General features: G+C 46.1%; 1 protein-coding gene across 1 annotated transcript in view; it reads right to left on the bottom strand.

Moving 5' to 3' along the window:
* The window catches only part of TMEM131 (transmembrane protein 131), a 113,097-nt gene extending 112,747 nt beyond the window's left edge, over positions 1-350 (bottom strand). The window contains exon 1 of the mRNA XM_054163168.1: positions 203-350. Within this exon, the coding sequence (XP_054019143.1) occupies positions 203-350 (148 nt within the window). The remainder of the gene's footprint in view (positions 1-202) is intronic.
* Positions 351-19,852: the final 19,502 nt, after the last annotated feature.

Here is a 19,852-nt window from a genome sequence, read left to right as displayed (position 1 = left end):
GAGACGAGACTAAGAGCCTCATCATCCCCAGCCGCCCCCCAGATCACCCCACACACACACGCGCCGCCACAAGAGCCACCGGGGAGCGCGCGGGCCGCGGCCGCCAACAGCCCCGCAACAGCCAGAGGAGGAAGCGGAGGAGGAGTTGGGGAGAAAGGGGGTGGAAGGAAGGACAAGAAAGGAAGGGAAATCTGGGTCTCACCTTCCTTCTCGGCCCGCGCCGTATGGAGGAGCAACGCCAGGGCGAAGCGCAGCGCCGCACCTCGCCAGGCAGCAGCCCAGCTGCCGGCGCGAGGAAAATTGGAGCTGGAGCAGCCAGGCGGCACCGCCGCCTCCCGCCGCGCCGTCATCGCGCTGCCGCAGCCGGTGCGGGTCCGTCGTGTCTCCGGCCGGGCCGCGGCGCGCGCGCGGAGGAGCTCGGGGAGGGGCGGGACCGAGGGGGAGGGGAGGCACTGGGGGGCGGTCACCCCTCCTCGCGCAGCGTCTCCTGACACGTGTGTCACGGACAGCCGTGGGAGGAGCGCAGGGGCGGAAAAAACATTCCGCGGGTGCGCGCGCGCGCGCACAGAGAGAGGCGCGTACCTGCTGCCGTCCCGCCCTCTGCCCGAGGGGGCGTGGTTACCAGGCGAGGGCGGAAGCAGGTGCCATATTAAGTGAGGGCAAGTAGCTTTTTATCTCCTGTCCGGGGCGGAGAGTATAGGGAATGAAGTGGTTTGGTTTCCTTTAAATGTGACTTTATGTTTTCTTTAGGTGCTGATTGCTCGCGATGGGGCCTTTCCGCTTCTTTAGTTACTTCCCCGTCTCTGAAAGGGGGGGGTGGGGGTGGGGTGTGACGCTGTTGCTGTTTCCTTACGGAGGGCAGGGGGGCTTCTGCTGCCCACAGTCAAGATGGTGGTGGAAAGAGTGTTGCTCGCCGGCCTTCGTTTCTGCGCGGACAGCGGCGTCTCGGTAGGGGCGTTTCCCTCCATTGTTGTGTCTATTTCACGTGCTTTAGCTCCCCGCTCCGGAGTCGCGCTGCTGGAGGCTTAGGTTCCTGTGCAGTAGGGTCGTGGGTAGCCTTGCCAGTGAGTGCACCAGTCATCCCAGTGCAAGGCTGAACCTGTCCACGCAACACTCTCACCATCAATAAAATCAGAGGGCATCGAGATCTTGGATGCCAGAGGCATAGTCTGTGGTTCTGTGCTAGAACAAGGGTGAAAACCCACACGTTTGCCTCAGTGGTAGAACATATACCTGTTGCCATCCATTTCAGCGAGATGGGTGGCCAAATGGCCTATATGAAACGGATAAAGCAAATCTTCTGTGGGGGAGAAGGTGCATTGTTACAAGCAAGGCAGCACTGGCAAATAGTTATGCTTTACCAGTGCTGAAAGGAGCTGTGCTGCAGCCCTAACTTGCTCTGGGTATCAGCTGTCTGAGTTCAGGGCTGATACAGCCAAAGTAATCTTAGATAAAGCAGCAGAGGGAAAAGTCTGTAGTACAAATAGTCTCTGTTCACTGATGAACTGGCTTGACGTTTTAGAGTAGAAAGCTGTGTACACTCATCTTTCTTAATCATTCATGATCAACATGTTACATTAGGTTTGAAGTGCTTGAACACATGGGTGAATCTCAACTACCATGACAAGTTTTCCATACTGTAATAAATCCCAAGTTTCTAAGGGACTGACTAATGCACATGTGGTTCTCTATTGTCAGAACACCCCAAAGACACCTTGAAGTTTTGGATACTGTTTTTTTTCTTGAACTATGGCTGCAGCATCAAGTAGGTTTATTTTCATGGGGGAAATGGAAAGTTCAAAACATTGGGCCAAGACCTTCCCTAGCAACAGTGATTATTTCCTAAAGATGTGAGGAAACAAGTTAAAGGTTTCTGTGAAATTACTGTTTTTTCCAACCTGCATGATTTTTTGGCCACTGCTTTGAAAAAGCACATACATGATTCAGTGACTTAGGAGTATGAATCTGTTCCCAGTTTTCAGAACCACCCAAACCACAGTGAATACAAAAGCTGGTCACCACTGTGAGCAGAAGCCTGCAAAATGATTTTTGTGGAGGGCAGATACATACATCAAAGAGCACAATCAAATCAAAATAACTCAGAAAGTAGTGTTCACAGTTATTGCTGCTTCTTTATTACAGTAAACCCTGTATGATCTTGATTTTGCTTTCTTAACTAAGCTTTTGCTGTACCCACATTACTTTGGGGGAAAGGAGTCAGCTATTTTTTATTTCTTGTATTTCAGCTGCAGTGTTGCACAACCAAACAGCCCGACTTTCTTGCTCTGATTCATTCTGTAAAGCATCATAGTCACTAAAATGAACGAGAACTCTAATGAAACTAAGACGTAAGGATGGCAAAATCACAGTATCACAGTATCACAGTAACTAAGGTTGGAAGAGACCCCAAGGATCATCAAGTCCAACCTGTTCCAACAGACCTCACAACTAGACCATGGCACCAAGTGCCACGTCCAATCTCCCCTTGAACACCTCCAGGGACGGCGACTCCACCACCTCCCTGGGCAGCCCATTCCAATGACGAATGACTCGCTCAGTGAAGAACTTTTTCCTCACCTCGAGTCTAAACCTCCCCTGGCACAGCTTGAGACTGTGTCCCCTTGTTCTGGTGCTGGTTGCCTGGGAGAAGAGACCAACCCCCTCCTGTCTACAACTACCTTTCAGGTAGTTGTAGAGGGCAATGAGGTCACCTCTGATCCTTCTCTTCTCCAGGCTAAACAATCCCAGCTCCCTCAGCCTCTCCTCACAGGGCTGTGCTCAAGGCCTCTCCCCAGCCTTGTTGCCCTTCTCTGGACACGTTCAAGTGTCTCGATGTCCTTCCTAAACTGAGGGGCCCAGAACTGGACACAGTACTCAAGGTGTGGCCTAACCAATGCAGAGTCCAGGGGCACAATGACCTCCCTGCTCCTGCTGGCCACACTATTCCTAATACAGGCCAGGATGCCATTGGCCCTCTTGGCCACCTGGGCACACTGCTGGCTCATGTTTAGGCAGGTGTCAATCAGCACCCCCAGGTCCCTCTCTGTTTGGCAACTCTCCAGCCACTCTGACCCCAGCCTGTAGCTCTGCATGGGGTTGCCGTGGCCAAAGTGCAGCACCCGGCACTTGGACTTATTAAATGCCATCCTGTTGGACTCTGCCCATCTGTCCAGTCGGTCGAGGTCCCTCTGCAGAGCCTTTCTACCCTCTAACTGACTAACATCTGTTCCCAACTTGGTGTCATCTGCAAACTTGCTGATGACTGACTCAACCCCCTCATCCATATCATCAATGAAGATGTTAAAGAGGATGGGGCCCAACACTGATCCCTGGGGCACACCACTGGTGACTGGCTGCCAGCTGGCTGTGGCACCATTCACCACCACTCTCTGGGCTCAGCCTCCAGCCAGTTCCTAACCCAGCAAATGTAGAAAATGTACCTCAGAGTCAAAATGAAAAGACCACGTATGCTACTACTTAAACAAACAAACAACCCCCACCCCCCCCAACCATACAAGTCCTACCATTATGGTATGTAGGAATCTTAAACCTTACAGCATTAAAATTTGGGCAGTTTTTAATTGTTCAATATTCAGAACATATTTTTTAAAGATATTACTGGATGTGTAGAAAACAAATAGTTTGTACTACATATCCTCCCTTTCATCTTTGTCCAGAACTCCCACTGTTTTCTGTGCTGGGAAGAACAATACAATATGGTTCAGTGTCTGTAAATGATAAAGGCAAAAAGCACTCTGTTAATTTATTTCTGCATTAATCTGGGTTACATTATTTTGTAGATGTTTGGGGGTTTTCAAGTTGCTTGGTTTATGCATGCAGTGCATACAAATATTAACATTTGAATATTGTGGTATTGCTTGAACCTATTGAAGAGTTGGGGGGTTTTGTGCCTTTTTTTTTTTTTAATTCTATATTAGAATAAAACCCTTTTTATATTAAACTATGACAAGACATAGGCTATAGATCTTATGGAAATGTATTTGAGCTCATAAACAGAAATTGCATGAGTACTTAGACACTAAAGTTCAACAGCTGACTTGTCCTATGAAGAAATGTCCTGTTCTACTGGAGAACACACCAGAAGGTCTTTGAAATGGGGAACTGTACTCTGAATTCTGCAGCCATTGTCAGCTTTTTTAGCATGGTTGCATGGCTAACAGCACAAGAGGTGTGGTTGGTCTACCATCAGTGAAAAGGTGTAAAATATACCAAGCAAAGAAAAAATGGGGAGAGAGTAGGCTGCTGAATCATCCAAACAACTTTCCGGCTAATACAGACTTGCTTCTGGTAGCTTGATTATTAGTATTTTTCAAATTCATTTAAAAATAACTACAAGAATCCCACCACTTCCTCTGAAAAATTTGCACAAGCTCCACTCCTTACTGCCAACAAGATTCTTTGACGTTTGGCTTTCCCCTCCCTCTTTTCATTTACTCCTACTTGTTCCCATATGTATAAGCCCAAAGTGTTTCCTCCCCATCCTTAAGGTTTGCATTACTTAAGTATTCGCTGGCTAGAGACATGCTTCTGTCTACCTCTGCTATAACAAAACTAGATCTATTAAGCTCTTTTAACCTTTGTCTATAAAAATCATTCTTCCAGATAATTCTTGCTGATGGTCCTTAAATTGTCTCATTTGTCTCCACATTATGATGGATTGCACAGAAATGATGCCCATACCAACACCAAGTCTGCTAGGGAAAAGTTGTCCTTTCAGGAATGTTTCAGTAAGCTCGAGCTGCCAAAATGAGTTTCCATCACTTCAGTCTTTTACATCACTTAACTACATTTTTGAACACCCTAAAACCTGGTTTACCACCCTGTGGATCTGTGGTGTGTCTTTTACTTGCTGATGCTCCACAGTTCTTTTACTTAGCTGGACCTGTGTGCTGAAGGCAACTCTGCAGCAAGGAGGATTCCTCCCCTTCTTCATTGTCCATAGCAACTTGAAGTAACTGGAAGGTTTTATTTCCAACATTTTATTTGTGGCATTGTGAAACTTGTGTATGAAGAAAGCAGAGTAGATATGACATACTGGGGTTTTAATATCCAGGGTTGCCTACAAGATTTATTTTCAGTGAACGCTTGTTACTTTTTTACTTAATTACTTTCTTTTCAGGATAAATAGTGGCAAATTTCTAGACTACCTTTTGCTTTAAACATAGGGCACTGGCGCTAAATATAGACTTCAAACAAAACAGTATTTCAGGTGCAGGATGATAGCCTGTATTTATGAGAGTTTTAATTAGCCTGTAGTAACTCTATGGCCTTGGTTCCCTAAGATAAAGATAAAATTACTTTGTGTGGCTTTAGCTACTTAAATTGTATCATAGTGTTAGTAGGAATTTCAGTATATGCTGTGTCAGTTACCGTAGCAGTATGAAGTGTTCTAAAGACAGCCATACAAAATTACAAGCTGTATTCTGATGAAACCTGTTTTTAGTGCATGTTTGGGAAAGAGTAGCTTGGATTATATAACTGAACTGCTATGGAAAATTGAACTTTATCTTTTTAGTTACTATTTCTAAGATGGAAGAAGTGTATAAAAAAGCCCATGCTGCTATATGGGAAAAGAAAAAAAAATTGGGGGTGCTGATTGACACCCGCCTAAACATGAGCCAGCAGTGTGCCCAGGTGGCCAAGAAAGCCAGCGGCATCCTGGCCTGCATCAAGAATAGTGTGGCCAGCAGGAGCAGGGAAGTCATTGTGCCCCTGTACTCTGCACTGGTTAGGCCACACCTTGAGTACTATGTCCAGTTCTGGGCCTCTCAGTTTAAGAAGGACATCAAGACACTTGAACATGGCCAGAGAAGGGCAATGAGGCTGGGGAGAGGCCTTGAGCACAAGCCCTATGAGGAGAGGCTGAGGGAGCTGGGATTGTTTAGCCTGGAGAAGAGGAGGCTCAGGGGAGACCTTATTGATGCCTATAACTACCTGAAGGGTGGTTGTAGCCAGGAGGGAGCTGTTCTCTTCTTCCAGGCAACCAGCACCAGAACAAGGGGACACAGTCTCAAGCTGCACCAGGGGAAATTTAGGCTCAAGGTGAGGATAAAGTTCTTCACTGAGAGAGTCGTTAGCCATTGGAATGTGCTGCCCAGGGAGGTGGTGGAGTCACCGTCCCTGGAGGTGCTCAAGAGGGGATCGGATGCGGCACTTGGTGCCATGGTTTAGTCATGGGGTCTGTGGTGACAGGTTGGACTTGATGATCTTTGAGGTCTCTTCCAACCTTGGTGATTATGTGATTCTGTGAAATTTGCCTTACTTGTTTTACTTACGTTTGCTTAATCACCTAATTATACATCTGAATTAAAATCCAAGATAGGTGTATATATTTTTTTCAATTCATTGAGAAAAAAAAGTCCTTAATTTCTTTAGCAATTTTACATTTTATGGACTAAATTTAATGATCCAGAAAGTATTCTTTCAGAGAAAGGGATGATCACTTATGATCATTTATGATACACACTTGCCCAATGAGAGCCTGCTTTCAGCTTTGCCATGGTAAAAAACATGGGGCTCTGTGTGATTTTGGTTTACTGGTTTCCTCTAATAAAAGGAATGATGCAGTATTTTGCTGGCAGTAGTGGCAGTTGTAGTGCCAATATTGTGAATAAATTCAGCCTCATTCATCTGACCACCACTTCACATTTCCCTGCTGCTATGTCAGTGTCATCAGTGTCATGCAATTGCTGTATCATAGCCACTTACTCCCTCTGTGATACTGGCACCAGAGAGGGCTGCTCTGATCTGGGATGACCCAAGTAGTTGTGTCTGGCATATTGGCTTGACATATAAAAGATGAAGGCATCCAGAGGAGGCTGGATAGAAATGGCATGTTATGCAATGGTGGTGTAGCAATGACACAAGCTTTCTGTGCAAAGTAGCAGACCAAGTATTACTTGACACTGTCAGTGTCCTCATGCCCTGTCCCTTGCAGTGCTATGCTCTGGGAGATACGGTACAGAGGGGTCAGTCCTGCTAAAAAGTTCACACAACTGAAGACCTCAACACCAGTTTAGCTCTGAGCATATGAATACAGTCAATGATAGGAGCTACTTCTGTTCAACTACGTGTTTGTTAGATGCCTTGCTACCCATGCTCCAGACTTTCTGGATTCATTTCCCAAGAGTGCAGCACTACAGCCCCCTTTTGCTGCTAGCACAGTAATACTGTCCTCTCAGTGTTTGGCAACCTGGCAAAATTTCTGGTGTACCTGATAGGTATTTGGTGTGTCAGGTGTGTGATATTTATTCTCCCAGTACTCAGCACTGATCCAGTAGTGCTGGAGCTTTGTTGCAAACACAGGACTCCTCTCAATGGTAGTTTGGTAGAACACCAAGACTACTGACATGGTATCACAGTGTGGTACCTACAGAATTATCTAGATAGCCGCTAATTCTCTTGCAAAGTCTGGATATTGACTTTTCTACTGGAAGAGGAGGCATCTAGTGCAAAACTACCCTTGACTGCAGAAAGAATCCAATGCATCAGAGAGAAAAGAGGAAGAAATTAACAACCTGGATGAGGGGATTGAGTGTACCCTCAGCAACTTCGCTGATCATACAAAACTGGCAGGGAAGGCCAACACCCTGCTAGGCTGTGCTGCCATCCAGTGAGATCTGGACAGGCTGGAGAGCTGGGTGAAGGCAAACCTTACAAAGTTCAATAAAGACAAGTGCAGGGTCCTGCATCTGGGAACAAATAACAGCAGGCACCAGTACAGGTTAGGGGATGCCCTGCTGGAGAGCAACTCTACAGAGAAAGACCTTGGAGTCCTGGTGGACAGCAAGTTCTCCATGGGACAGCAATGTGCCCTTGTGGCCAAGAGGGCCAATGGTATCCTGGGGTGCATCAAGAAAAGTGTGTCCAGCAGGTCTAGGGAGGTTCTTCTCCACCTCTACTCTGCCCTTGTGAGACCACACCTGGAATACTGTGTCCAGTTTTGCAATCCTTAGTTCAAGAGAGACAGGGATCCACCAGAGTGAGTCCAACGGAGAGCCACAAGGATGATCGAGCATCTCCCCTGTGAAGAGAGACTGAGATCCCTGGGGCTGTTTAGTCTTGAGAAGACTGAGAGGTGATCTCAACAATGTATGTAAATATCTGAGAGGTGAGTGTCAAGTGGAGGGGGCCAATCTCTTTTTGGTGGTGTGCAGTAATAAGACAAGGAACAATGGATGCAAACTTGAACATAGAAGATTTCACCTCAACATGAGGAGAAACTTGTTACAGTGAGAGTGATGGAACACTGGAACAGGCTGCCCAAGGGGGTTGTGGAGTCTCCTTCTCTGGAGACTTTCAAACCTTGCCTGGATGCATTCCTGTGTGGACTACCCTAGGTGATCCTGCTTTTGTCAGGGGGATTGGACTTGATCTATGGCGGTCTCTTCTAACTTCTAACACTATGTGATTCTGTGATTCTATGAAATAGAAAATGAATGGAACTAAACAGAGTGCTCACTAACCAAGTACCTGGTTCAGCCCAAAGATACCTGACTATATTCTTAAATTCCTAATGCTTTTCTGACTGTTGAAACTTCATTGCAACTCTTCTTTGAACTCTTCTACCAAACTGGTGATATGTCGGAAAGCATGCACGGACTCCCTTGTTGGTGAGGCAGGAATCATTTATTGGTACAGAACAAGCAGCTTATATAGGAAAAATCAAGCAGGGTAAGCAATTCCCTGACATTCTTGCACTACTGCTGCTAATTGAGTTTTCTCCTTTGATATGCAGCTGTCCATTGATATCTTCATCCCATATCAGGTTGATCTTCTCCAGCATGGAGGCAAGTGTCCTCCTGTCTCGCACTTCAGGTTGTTTACCACAGTCAGCTCTTCTTTATCATCAAGCCATCCTTCCAGTATCAGTGTCCTGTTGTTCTTTCTTGTCCTGAAACCTTCCATAGATACTTTCTGCTTTCCTACAGTGATATACTCAGCTATATGTATATTTTCTGATGAGCACATCCAACAACAGTGCCAAGGGTACTGTGTCCATGACTGGGTGAAAAGAGATTAGTTAATACTCCAGCTGGTGAGTGTGAGTGGTTTTCATGGGAGTTTGAAAATTATCAGCATGCTTGGTCATTTATCCAGTTGTCTCCATGCAGATTTAGAACCCTAGCCACAGACACCTCCATCTTAAATTCTTGGCCAGAGTTTATTCAGTCACAGATTACCTGCTAATGCATGTGGAACCCAGATATCCTTAAGGCACAGAAGGGCATTTTTCTGAGGGGCTGTTAATCTCAGATCACAAGGTGAACAGTGTATTAGAGGAATGAAGCATGGAAAATACATGAGGGCCTGTGGATTCAGGTTGCTGCCTGTGCCACTGATCCTCAAAGAAGGAGACCAAAGTCAAAGACATGGGCACACAGAAATCTACTTGTAAGATGAGGAAGGATGAAATTCTGATGGTAGAATTTGAATAAATGCCTTAAATTTTGAAAGCAGCAACATCCATTTCTTCCTGCTTTATGTGTTTGTGGTGAGTCTTCTCCAACATTATAAAGTCTCTCTTTGGGAGCAGCTTAAATTATCTGATGATTAGCTTCTCTTTGCCCTTCAGACACCTCTAGATATTTTTCTCCATCTTAACTGAGTCATATGCTACATGATATGAAGACTGAGTAGGTGGATGTCTGGATTTTCCTGTCCTTTCAGGTAGCCTGTATTATCATTAGTACTGGCATTCTGGGTACAGGCTTTTGGGTGTGCCCTTCTTTTTTTTGGTCTTCTGCTATGTCTTTCATTTCTGTGCTGGACAGTATAAATGATGGCTCTTCACTGTTGTCTGACTTCCCCTCCGCTTCTGTGGGTAAGCATCTCTTCTGGTTCTGCATGTTAAAACACTGAAATTTAAAACAACAAAAAAAAAGACTGAAAGCTAGGGTAGACTTGCATGGTGCAGCTTTGTAGCTTTGGAAAGAGCTTCCCTGGTATTTTATTGCTGTGGACTGATTGACATGACCATAACATGTCTCCATGTGCTTATGAATTAATCTCTCACACTAGCAAATAAAGGCTCCCAGCAAGCGATACAGAGATATTTACAGGTGAGGGTTAGCCCCAAGGGCTATAGATTATACTAGCATGATTGTTCAAGGCTCTGTTCTCTCAATGTTCATGTTTATTTTGTATGTCTCCTCCTCTATTAAAATGTGCTGTGCTCTCTTTTGGTGCTGTAGGCTCTGGGTCTCGGTCTGCAGAGCCGAGATACAGAGCTCATGAGTGTTTTTTTTTCCCCTTTCATCCTTCAGTGGAGATACCAGATCCGTCAGGGCAGAAAAAAGAGAAGTGGCACCAGCTGAGTGGGACAGGAGTAACACATCTATTGCAAGAGCCTTCAGTAGCAGCACAGGGCTGAGCAATCCCACAAATAGGATATAGCTGGTGCTGTATAAAGTAGATGCAGTTCCCAGAACCAGTTCATCCTAAATGGGTTAGCATGTCTTACTGTCCTACAAAATCAAATCCCAGTCTGCATAAGATGCTGAGTGTGAGATGTCTCAGTCTTTTATTATACACATATATTTATTATTTTATTATACACATATTATACAGAGTACAAAAAGATTCAAAAGCTGAAGTGCTGCCTTGGATGAGGAGCTGCATTTTTGTTGGAGGGCCAGGTAAACCTGAGCTGAGGTTCCTGAGTAAGTAGTTATTTTTCTTGAAGACAGTATCACAGTATCACCAAGGTTGGAAGAGACCTCAAAGATCATCAAGTCCAACCTATCACCCAAGACCTCATGACTAGACCATGGCACCGAGTGCCATGTCCGATCCCCTCTTGAGCACCTCCAGGAACTGTGACTCCACCACCTCCCTGGGCAGCACATCCCAATGACGAACGACTCAGTGAAGAACTTTCTCCTCACCTCGAGCCTAAACTTCCCCTGGTGCAGCTTCAGACTGTGTCCTCTTGTTCTGGTGCTGGGTGCCTGGCAGAAGAGACCAACCCCCTCCTGGCTACAACCACCTTTCAGGTAATTGTAGAGAGCAATGAGGTCTCCTCTGAGGCTTCTCTTCTCCAGGCTAAACAATCCCAGCTCCCTCAGCCTCTCCTTGTAGGGCTTGTGCTCAAGGACTCTCACAGCCTTGTTGCCCTCCTCTGGACATGTTCAAGTGTCTTGATGTCCTTCTTAAACTGAGGGGCCCAGAACTGGACACAGTACTCAAGGTGTGGCCTAACCAGTGCAGAGTACAGGGGCACAATGACCTCCCTGCTCCTGCTGGCTATGCTATTTTTGATGCAGGCCAGGATGCCTTTGGCCTTCTTGGCCACCTGGGTACACTGCTGTCTCATGTTCAGCCTACTATCGACCAGCACCCCCAGGTCCCTTTCTGTTTGGCTGCTCTCCAGCCACTCTGACCCCAGCCTGTAGCTCTGCCTGGGGTTGTTGTGGCCAAAGTGCAGCACCTGGCACTTGGATTTGTTGAATGTCATCATGTTGGACTCTGCCCATCTGTCCAGTTGGTCGAGGTCCCTCTGCAGAGCCCTTCTGCCCTCTAACAGATCAACACCTGCTCCCAACTTGGTGTCATCTGCAAATTTCCTGATGACTGACTCAATCCCCTCATCCAGCTCATCAATAAAGATATTGAACAGGATGGGGTCCAGAACTGATCCCTGGGGCACACCACTGGTGACTGGCCGCCAGTTGGATGTGGCACCATTCACCACCACTCTCTGGGCTTGGCCCTCCAGACAGTTCCTAACCCAGCACAGAGTGTTGCTGTCCAAGCCACAAGCTGACAGCTTAGCCAGCAGTTTGCTGTGGGGGACGGTGTCAAAGGCCTTGCTGAAGTCCAGGTAGACCATATCCACAGCCCTTCCCACTTCCACCAGGCAGTCACCTGATCATAGAAGGAGATCAGGTTGGAGAGGCAGGATCTGCCCTTCCTAAAGACATTTGTTTTTTCTATGAACCATCCACTCTTTTGTCCAGGTGCTGCTCTCCCATCAGCAATGCCAGAGCTGTCAGCCTTGCCTGTCAGAACTGAGGCATCTGGGCATGCAAGACAGAGGTGGAATTTCACCTAATAGAAAGAACAGGGGAAAGCATTGAGAAGACAGAGCTTTTGGGAACCGATGCCCTCTCTGGAATATTAAAAGACTTTATACATACCTCAGGGGTTATATCTACCATCTGTATCTATATCTCTGGATGTAGAGAATTGCTTGCTTAGTCTTAAACTTAGAGCTACCAGGATGCAGACCAGATATGTTATGAGAACTGAAACTACATTGGTGTGACACTGTGCTTGCATTTACTGTAACCACTCTCTGTGCAGGACTCATCAGCACAGCTGTGAGCTTTTGGTTAATTCAGCTTCCTGATACCTAGACCAGTCTGGCTTATGTCCAGTTAGTTCAAACCACAAGTGACTGCATGCACCACCCTGCACGGACACGTCAGGTTAGTTGCAGTAGTCAGTTCTCACAATGGCTTCCGCTGCAGTTGTACACAGATACATACTGCATTGAGAGTCGTTACACAGTGGAAGCAAACTGTGCTTGTGACAAGACTCTTGGTATATAATGATACATTTCATCGTGTATAATCCTTTCGGATTTTTTCAAGTGAAATGTAAAACTGGTGATATATTGAAACTAAAGGTGGACAAAAGGAAAAACAAATGAACAACAAAAACCCCAAACCCACCCCAGGGCCTCTCTAAACTGTCTCATTTAAAATTACTTTGAAACAAAATCAAACTTTTCAAAGACTTCTAGGTTTCTTGTGGCTCCAAAGCAACATAGTTGTGCAGAAATGAGTTAGGTGGTGAATGGGAAGGAGATGGTCATAGAGGGCAGAGCTGAATAAAGTATGTTCGCAAGTTCTTGAAAGAGCCATGTAGAAGGAATCTGGCAGCAAAATCTGTAAAATGACTATGACTCAACTTGATACAGATAAGGTTTTCATAGGGAGATAGGGAGACATCCTGGTTGGAGTCTGTAGACATCCTGGTTGGAGTCTGTTATAGACCACCCAACGAGGATGAAGACGTTGATGAGTCATTCTACAGGCAGCTTAAGGCTGTCTCAAGATCGCCTGATCTTGTTCTCATGAGCGACTTCAACCTGCCTGATATCTGCTGGGATCTCAACACAGCAGAGAGGAGACAGTCTGGGAGGTTCTTAGAGTGCATGGAGGACAGCTTCTTATCCCAGGTGCTGCGTGAGCCTACCAGGGGCAAGGCTATGCTTGACCTCCTCTTCACCAACAGGGAAGGGCTGGTGGGGATGTGGTGGTCGGAGGCTGTTTAGGGGCCAGCGACCACGAGATGATTGAATTTTCAGTATTCAGTCAAGCTAAGAGGGGCAGCAAGAAGACCTCCACTCTGGACTTCTGGAGGGCGGACTTCAGGTTACTGAAGGAACTAACTCAGAAGGTTCCTTGGGAAACAGCCCTTAAAAACAAAGGGGTCCAGGAGAGCTGGACCTGCTTGAAGGAAGAACTCTTGAAGGCGCAGGATCAGGCTGTGCCAATGTGCTGGAAGATGAGCCCCGGGGCAGGCGGCCAGCCGGGATGGGTATTGAACTTCTAAAAGAACTAAGGGAAAAAAGAGGGTGTATCATCCTTGGAAGAAAGGTGAGGCAACCCATGGGATGTTTAAGGATGTTGCTAGGTCTTGTAGGAAGAAAATTAGGGAGGCAAAAGCACATTTGGAGCTTAGACTGGCCTCTGCTGTGAAGGGCAACAAAAAGTCCTTCTATAAATATATTAATAGCAAGAGGAGAGGCAAGGACAACCTCCACTCCTTGGTGGACACGGAGGGGAACATTGTATCAAAGGATGAGGAAAAGGCAGAGGTACTTAACACCTTCTTTGCCTCAATTTTTACTAGCAGGACAGAACATCTACCAGACAGCTGGCCTGCAGAGCTGGCAGAAGGAGCCAGGGAGCAGCATAGTTTGCCTCTCTTCCAGGATGGGGTAGTTAGAGATCTACTCAGATGTACTTAGCCACTTGAATCCCCACAAGTCCATGGGACCAGATGGGATCCATCCTAGGGTGCTCAGGGAGCTGGCAGATGAGCTGGCCAAGCCGCTCTCCATCATTTTTCATCAGTCCTGGTTCACTGGAGAGGTCCCAAATGACTGGAAGCTGGCCAACGTGGTGCTCATCCACAAGAAGGGCCGGTTGGATGAGCCAGGGAATTATAGGCCTGTCAGCCTGACCTCAGTGCCAGGCAAGATTATGGAACAGGTCATCCTGAGTGCAATCACACAGCATTTACAGGATGGCCAAGGGATCAGGCCCAGCCAGCATGGGTTTAGGAAGAGCAGGTCCTGCCTGACCAACCTGATCTCCTTCTATGATCAGGTGACTGCCTGGTGGATGTAGGGCAGGCTGTGGATGTAGTCTACCTGGACTTCAGCAAGGCCTTTGACACCGTTCCCCATAGCAAACTCCTGGCCAAGCTGTCAGCCCATGGCTGGGATGGGAGCACACTGCGATGGGTTAGGAACTGTCTGGAGGGCCGAGCCCAGAGAGTGGTGGTGAATGGTGCCACAGCCAGCTGGCAGCCAGGCACCAGTGGTGTGCCCCAGGGATCAGTGCTGGGCCCCATGCTCTTTAACATCTTTATTGATGATCTGGACGAGGACATTGAGTCCATCATCAGTAAATTTGCTGATGACACCAAGCTGGGGGCAGGAGTTGATCTGCTGGAGGGTAGGAGAGGCTCTGCAGGGGGACCTCGACAGGCTGGACAGATGGGCAGAGTCCAACGGCATGAGATTGAACACATCCAAGTGCCGGGTTCTGCACATTGGCCACAGCAACCCCATGCAGAGTTACAGGCTGGGGTCAGAGTGGCTGGAGAGCGGCCAGGTGGAGAGGGACCTGGGGGTACTGGGCGATGGTAGGCTGAACATGAGCTTGCAGTGTGCCCAGGCAGCCAGGAGGGCAAATGGCATCCGGGCCTGCAGCAGGAACAGTGTGGCCAGCAGGAGCAGGGAGGTCATTCTGCCCCTGTACACTGCACTGGTTAGGCTTCACCTCGAGTACTGTGTCCAGTTCTGGGCCCCTCAGTTTAGGAAGGAGGTTGATTTGCTGGAACGAGTCCAGAGAAGAGCAACAAAGTTGGTGAGGGGTTTGGAATAGAAACCCTATGAGGAGAGACTGAGGGAGCTGGGGTTGCTTAGCCTGGAGAAGAGGAGACTCAGGGGTGACCTTAAGGGAGGTTGTAGACAGGCAGAGGTTGGTCTCTTCTCCCAGGCAACCAGCACCAGAACAAGAGGACACAGTCTCAGGCTGCACCAGGGGAGGTTTACACTGGAGGTTAGGAGGAAGTTTTACACAGAGCGACTGACTGCCCATTGGAATGGGCTGCCCGGGGAGGTGGTGGAGTCACCGTCACTGGAGGTGTTCAGGCAACTTGATAGGGTGCTTGGTGCCATGGTTTAGTTGATTAGGTGGTGTTGGATGATAGGTTGGACACGATGATCTTCAAGGTCTCTTCCAACCTGGTCTATTCTATTCTATTCTATTCTATTCTATTCTATTCTATTCTATTCTATTCTATTCTATTCTATTCTATTCTATTCTATAAAAGACAAAATCTCTGATCCTGGTTGCTGTGATGATAGAAAATTGAGTAATAAACAATGGGTCTGTTAATGACTTAATCACAGCTTATACTGAATTTTCTTTTGCCAGCGTCCTCTCCTTTGAATTGTACTTTGACACAGCATGACTGCGTGTCTCAAGTGAACTCAGTAGCTCTTCCAGGAGGAGGACTAACTCCTTGTAGCCCACCAAAGCTGAACGTGTCAGAATTTAAGGGACTAGATGAGCAGCAGCAAAAGGGACTTCCTGCCTGGGGATTGTGGATCCAGCCATTAGTCTGCTTTCATGGAAACACTGGTAAGAGAAACATTCCCAGAGAACCATTTGGGCAAACAATTATGACAGATGAACCTGGAGATTCCAGCTTCTTGCTTAAGAAATATCTGCTGGTGTTGGAAGCATCCAGAAAGCCACATCACATTTGAAACAAAAAAGTAAATCTGCAATAATAATATCCCAAAATAAATTAGCTGCCACAGTATATACTTGCTACAATAACCGGCATTTTAACAACAAAGCTGCATGAAAATGTTGGATTGTAGCACTCATGCCAGATATAGAGCAAAGATCATTCAATATTATAATCAAATTCTGAGCCAAACTAGGGCTGTCCATGTCCAGAACTTGCAGGTATTAAGCTCTCAGTCCTGCTCAAAACATGATTATATACTGTAATGGGTTGGGGCAGATCCCCTCCCCACCACAGGCAGAAATAACGACTCAGACAAACGGATTGCAAAAGTGATGGAAAGTTTAAATAGGAAAACAATAAAAAACACCAATGAAAGTTTTACAGAGAACCACAAGCACCATGACAAAGAGAGAGATCCCAGAATATACCCACGAGCGTCCCATCCCCACCTGGGGGTACACCCAACCCCCCCCGCCAGGGCTCCTTCTCCCCCCACTGCCAACCCAGCCTTGGGCCTGGGCAGGCCCAAGGGAGGCAGCTCAGCCATTGTACCTAGGCAGCAGCGGGGGACGAAAGAGGAAGTGAAGACCCCGCATGGCCTTTTTATAGGAGAGCAGGGCATTATGGGAATGGAATACCTGGTCCCTGTGACCACCCCCTGGGCTGGGCACACCCCTTGGGACCTCCCAGGTGTGGCCTGTGCAGTGGCATCTGGGCCAGCACCCAGCCTAAACCACCACATATACTGTTCCTTCTGGTTTACCTGCACATACATCCTAAAATATGGGGAAGGTGAAATTCTTTAAAATATTGGTAAATGTGGTTCATAAATCTTGTGATCTGTTTAAACTGAGAAAATCAACCGAGATACAAAATGGTACACTGACTGAAAGGCAGGAAGAGGGAACAAGGGTTTAAATAGAAAACCTATACATTTATAAGAAAAGAGGTGAGAAAACACATTGTTAAAAATGCTGTCCCTAATAAAACAAAAAAACAACACACACACACAAAACCAAACTCAACAAACAAAAATCACAAAACAACCCAAAACATGTGCTGCAGTAACAGTCTGTGAAATTTTCAAACCTGTTACTACATGTGGTTATTAATATAGAAGTTGGTACCCTAGTGGCTACCTATAGAGAAAGCTGTGCAAGTTTCTGGAACACAAGTGAAAACTGAGTTATTTAACGTTTCCTTGCATTTCATGTTTTGTATCTTTGAAACCTGTGTAATTTTTAGGTCTTCAAAACACAGGGATACCAGTTTCATCTTTGCAAACCTACATATTTAAAGGAGGATGTTTAAACAGTGTTGGCAATTTTGTATTTCTAAATGTTAGTGTTCTGGGTTTCATCTAAATAAAGCAAGCAGGATTTGCAGTTGAAAACTTGAGTTTGTAAGCTCAAAAATATGGTTGGGGAAAAAATATGGAAAACCCAAAAATGCCAATTAAAAATACCTGTGTTAAAACTGGACCATAACATTTGCTGTAATGTTACTGTTACCAGTGCAGTTGCTGTAGAAATCAAGAGTGCAGGGACCAAATACAGAAGCACAGAAATTTACTTACAGCTATTCCACCAGGGCAGAGTCCTGTGAATCACTTTAGGAAGCACAGATCAAATCCTCTTATGTAAGCATCATATGGGGCTGGCATTAATCCTTAATGCACCCTAAGAGGACTGCTGATGTGGCATTCCCCAAATGCACATTTGCTTTGCCTCAGTTCTCAGGCGCAGGGCAAGTGTAAGCCTTCGTACCATCAGTTTAGGCTGAGCAAAAATAGGTGGACAAAAATAAACTCTGAACATGCCTATGGGCTCCTAGTGCCAACTCATACACCTCTTGTGGTCACTACCCTCCCCAGGGATAGGCTATCCTTCCCCCAGTGTATAAATGTCCTACACCTGTGTCTAAGCACATGGAGGCCTGAGTGGCCCAGCCTGGTCCCAGGTCCCACTGTGTCCCGTTGGGTTTCCCAGCAGTTTTGTGCTTCAGTGCAGAGCTGTTGAGGACCTGTTACCTGTTTCACACCAATGTTTAACTTGCTGAATCAGGATTCTGTGAGCTGATTCAGACCTGGTTTATGGTGACTAATACAGGGCACTCCCTTCCTTCTAGGCAGTGGTAGGTCTTCAGTGCTCCCAAGCCCTATTCAGCCAGGTAGCTAGAGGACTGGAGAACAGATGTGCTGAAGAAATGTTCCTGAATCAGGCCTTATTTCAGGTGCTTTTTATTTATACAACAGTGCCTGTAGTTACATAGTCATAAAGTATAATTCCTGCACACACAGATTCTATAGTTTACACGATTGATCTTCTTGAAGAGAGTTGGGGTGGGGTACTGTAAAACTCCTGTTGCTCTTCTCACTCAGCTGGGATCAGACACAGAATAGAACAAGTATCTTAGGAATACTTTTAAGCATTGATGTCTTTATCATAGATACAGCATCACTGATGTGCTCTCAGCAACTTTTCTCTATTTTGTTCAGCAAGAACTTGAAAGCATTGCTGTGATCTCCATGGTTGCAGGAAGCCTACCAGTCCTCACAAGTTCCACAGTGAAACCGCCTGCCCAGGTTTGGGACATAACTGGCATTCTTCATTCTAGATTATTGTTGAGACAAGTGTTTCTTCTGCCAACCAGGCCTACACATTGTGTACAATTTGTGTCTTGAAGGCTTCAGTGCAGAAGTCAATGACATCCCCAGTGAGTTAAATCTTCTTAACTAATCTTACAAAAACAGCTTCAGTGATATTTTGGCCTGGGCTGGATCTTCCTTCTGTAGGTGTTCTTGACAGTCTTCAGTTTTCATATCTTAAGTTAGGTAATTTCTCATCCTCTGAAATAACCTCAGCATATACATTAATATGAAAGGTACTCTGCAGAACTTGTGATGATTTGTGCTCTGTCTTAATTTGTCACTGTCATTGTAATTGGATGACCCAGAGTCTCAATTGGAACCAACACAACGTTCTGCAGGAATGTAACGTGTGACACTGTTTTGAATTTAATTTCTTGCAGTTATTGCAAAGCTTTGGCTCAGTTTTTGGGGGAAGTCATTGAGAGTTGTTTTCTTATTTAATAACTGCAGGCCATTTCCTGCTGTTCAGTGTAATCTGAAAGAGTTATTCACTGTGACAATTAAAAAAGTACAGGCACATCATGATACTGCACCTGATACTACACCAGTTGCATTGCTCAGATCCTTGCTAATTTAAGGAATGTGGGTTGTATTAGAGTATTAGCTTCTATTCTTTGTCTTCCATGAATGTTTCCCTAATTTCTACACAAAGTGACATCTTTCACACTTTTTTTGCCAACACATGCTGTGAAACATTTGGCTATTGTCCTTAGGGTCTGGTAACATCAATCATATTTTTTGTTCTTACACAGAGCTCAACTTTTGATGGCATGTACGGCAGTGTCCTGACAAGGAGAAAACCTGACGGCACAGCTGTAGTTTCAAATACTCCAACAGCCTCACTTAGGCATGTTATTGCACGATGACCTAGTTTAGAGCTATGATGGGGAATAATTAATCTTTGGCACTCCATACTTATTCTAGAAGCACCTGAAGCCTGGTGAACTCCCTGGAGCCACATCTCTTCCTACTAGCTCTCTGTAGAGATATTCACTTCTGCTCCAGAGCACACTTACTTGCTTCAGTAGCTCAGAACTCCCCCAGGCTCCCTAGATGAAGGTAGCTCTCAGTATAATAGCAATAGAAATACTGATCATACTGCACAATCCACTGAGTGTTCACACACACCAAATCTGATGGGAGATGAATTTCTTTTGGTGTCTGCATCAGCTAGTCATTAGT

This window comes from Dryobates pubescens, chromosome 7, assembly GCF_014839835.1.
Source record: "Dryobates pubescens isolate bDryPub1 chromosome 7, bDryPub1.pri, whole genome shotgun sequence".
Lineage (NCBI taxonomy): Eukaryota > Metazoa > Chordata > Aves > Piciformes > Picidae > Dryobates > Dryobates pubescens.
Note: the sequence above shows the minus strand (reverse complement) of the source record. Positions and strands in the feature narration are given on the sequence as shown.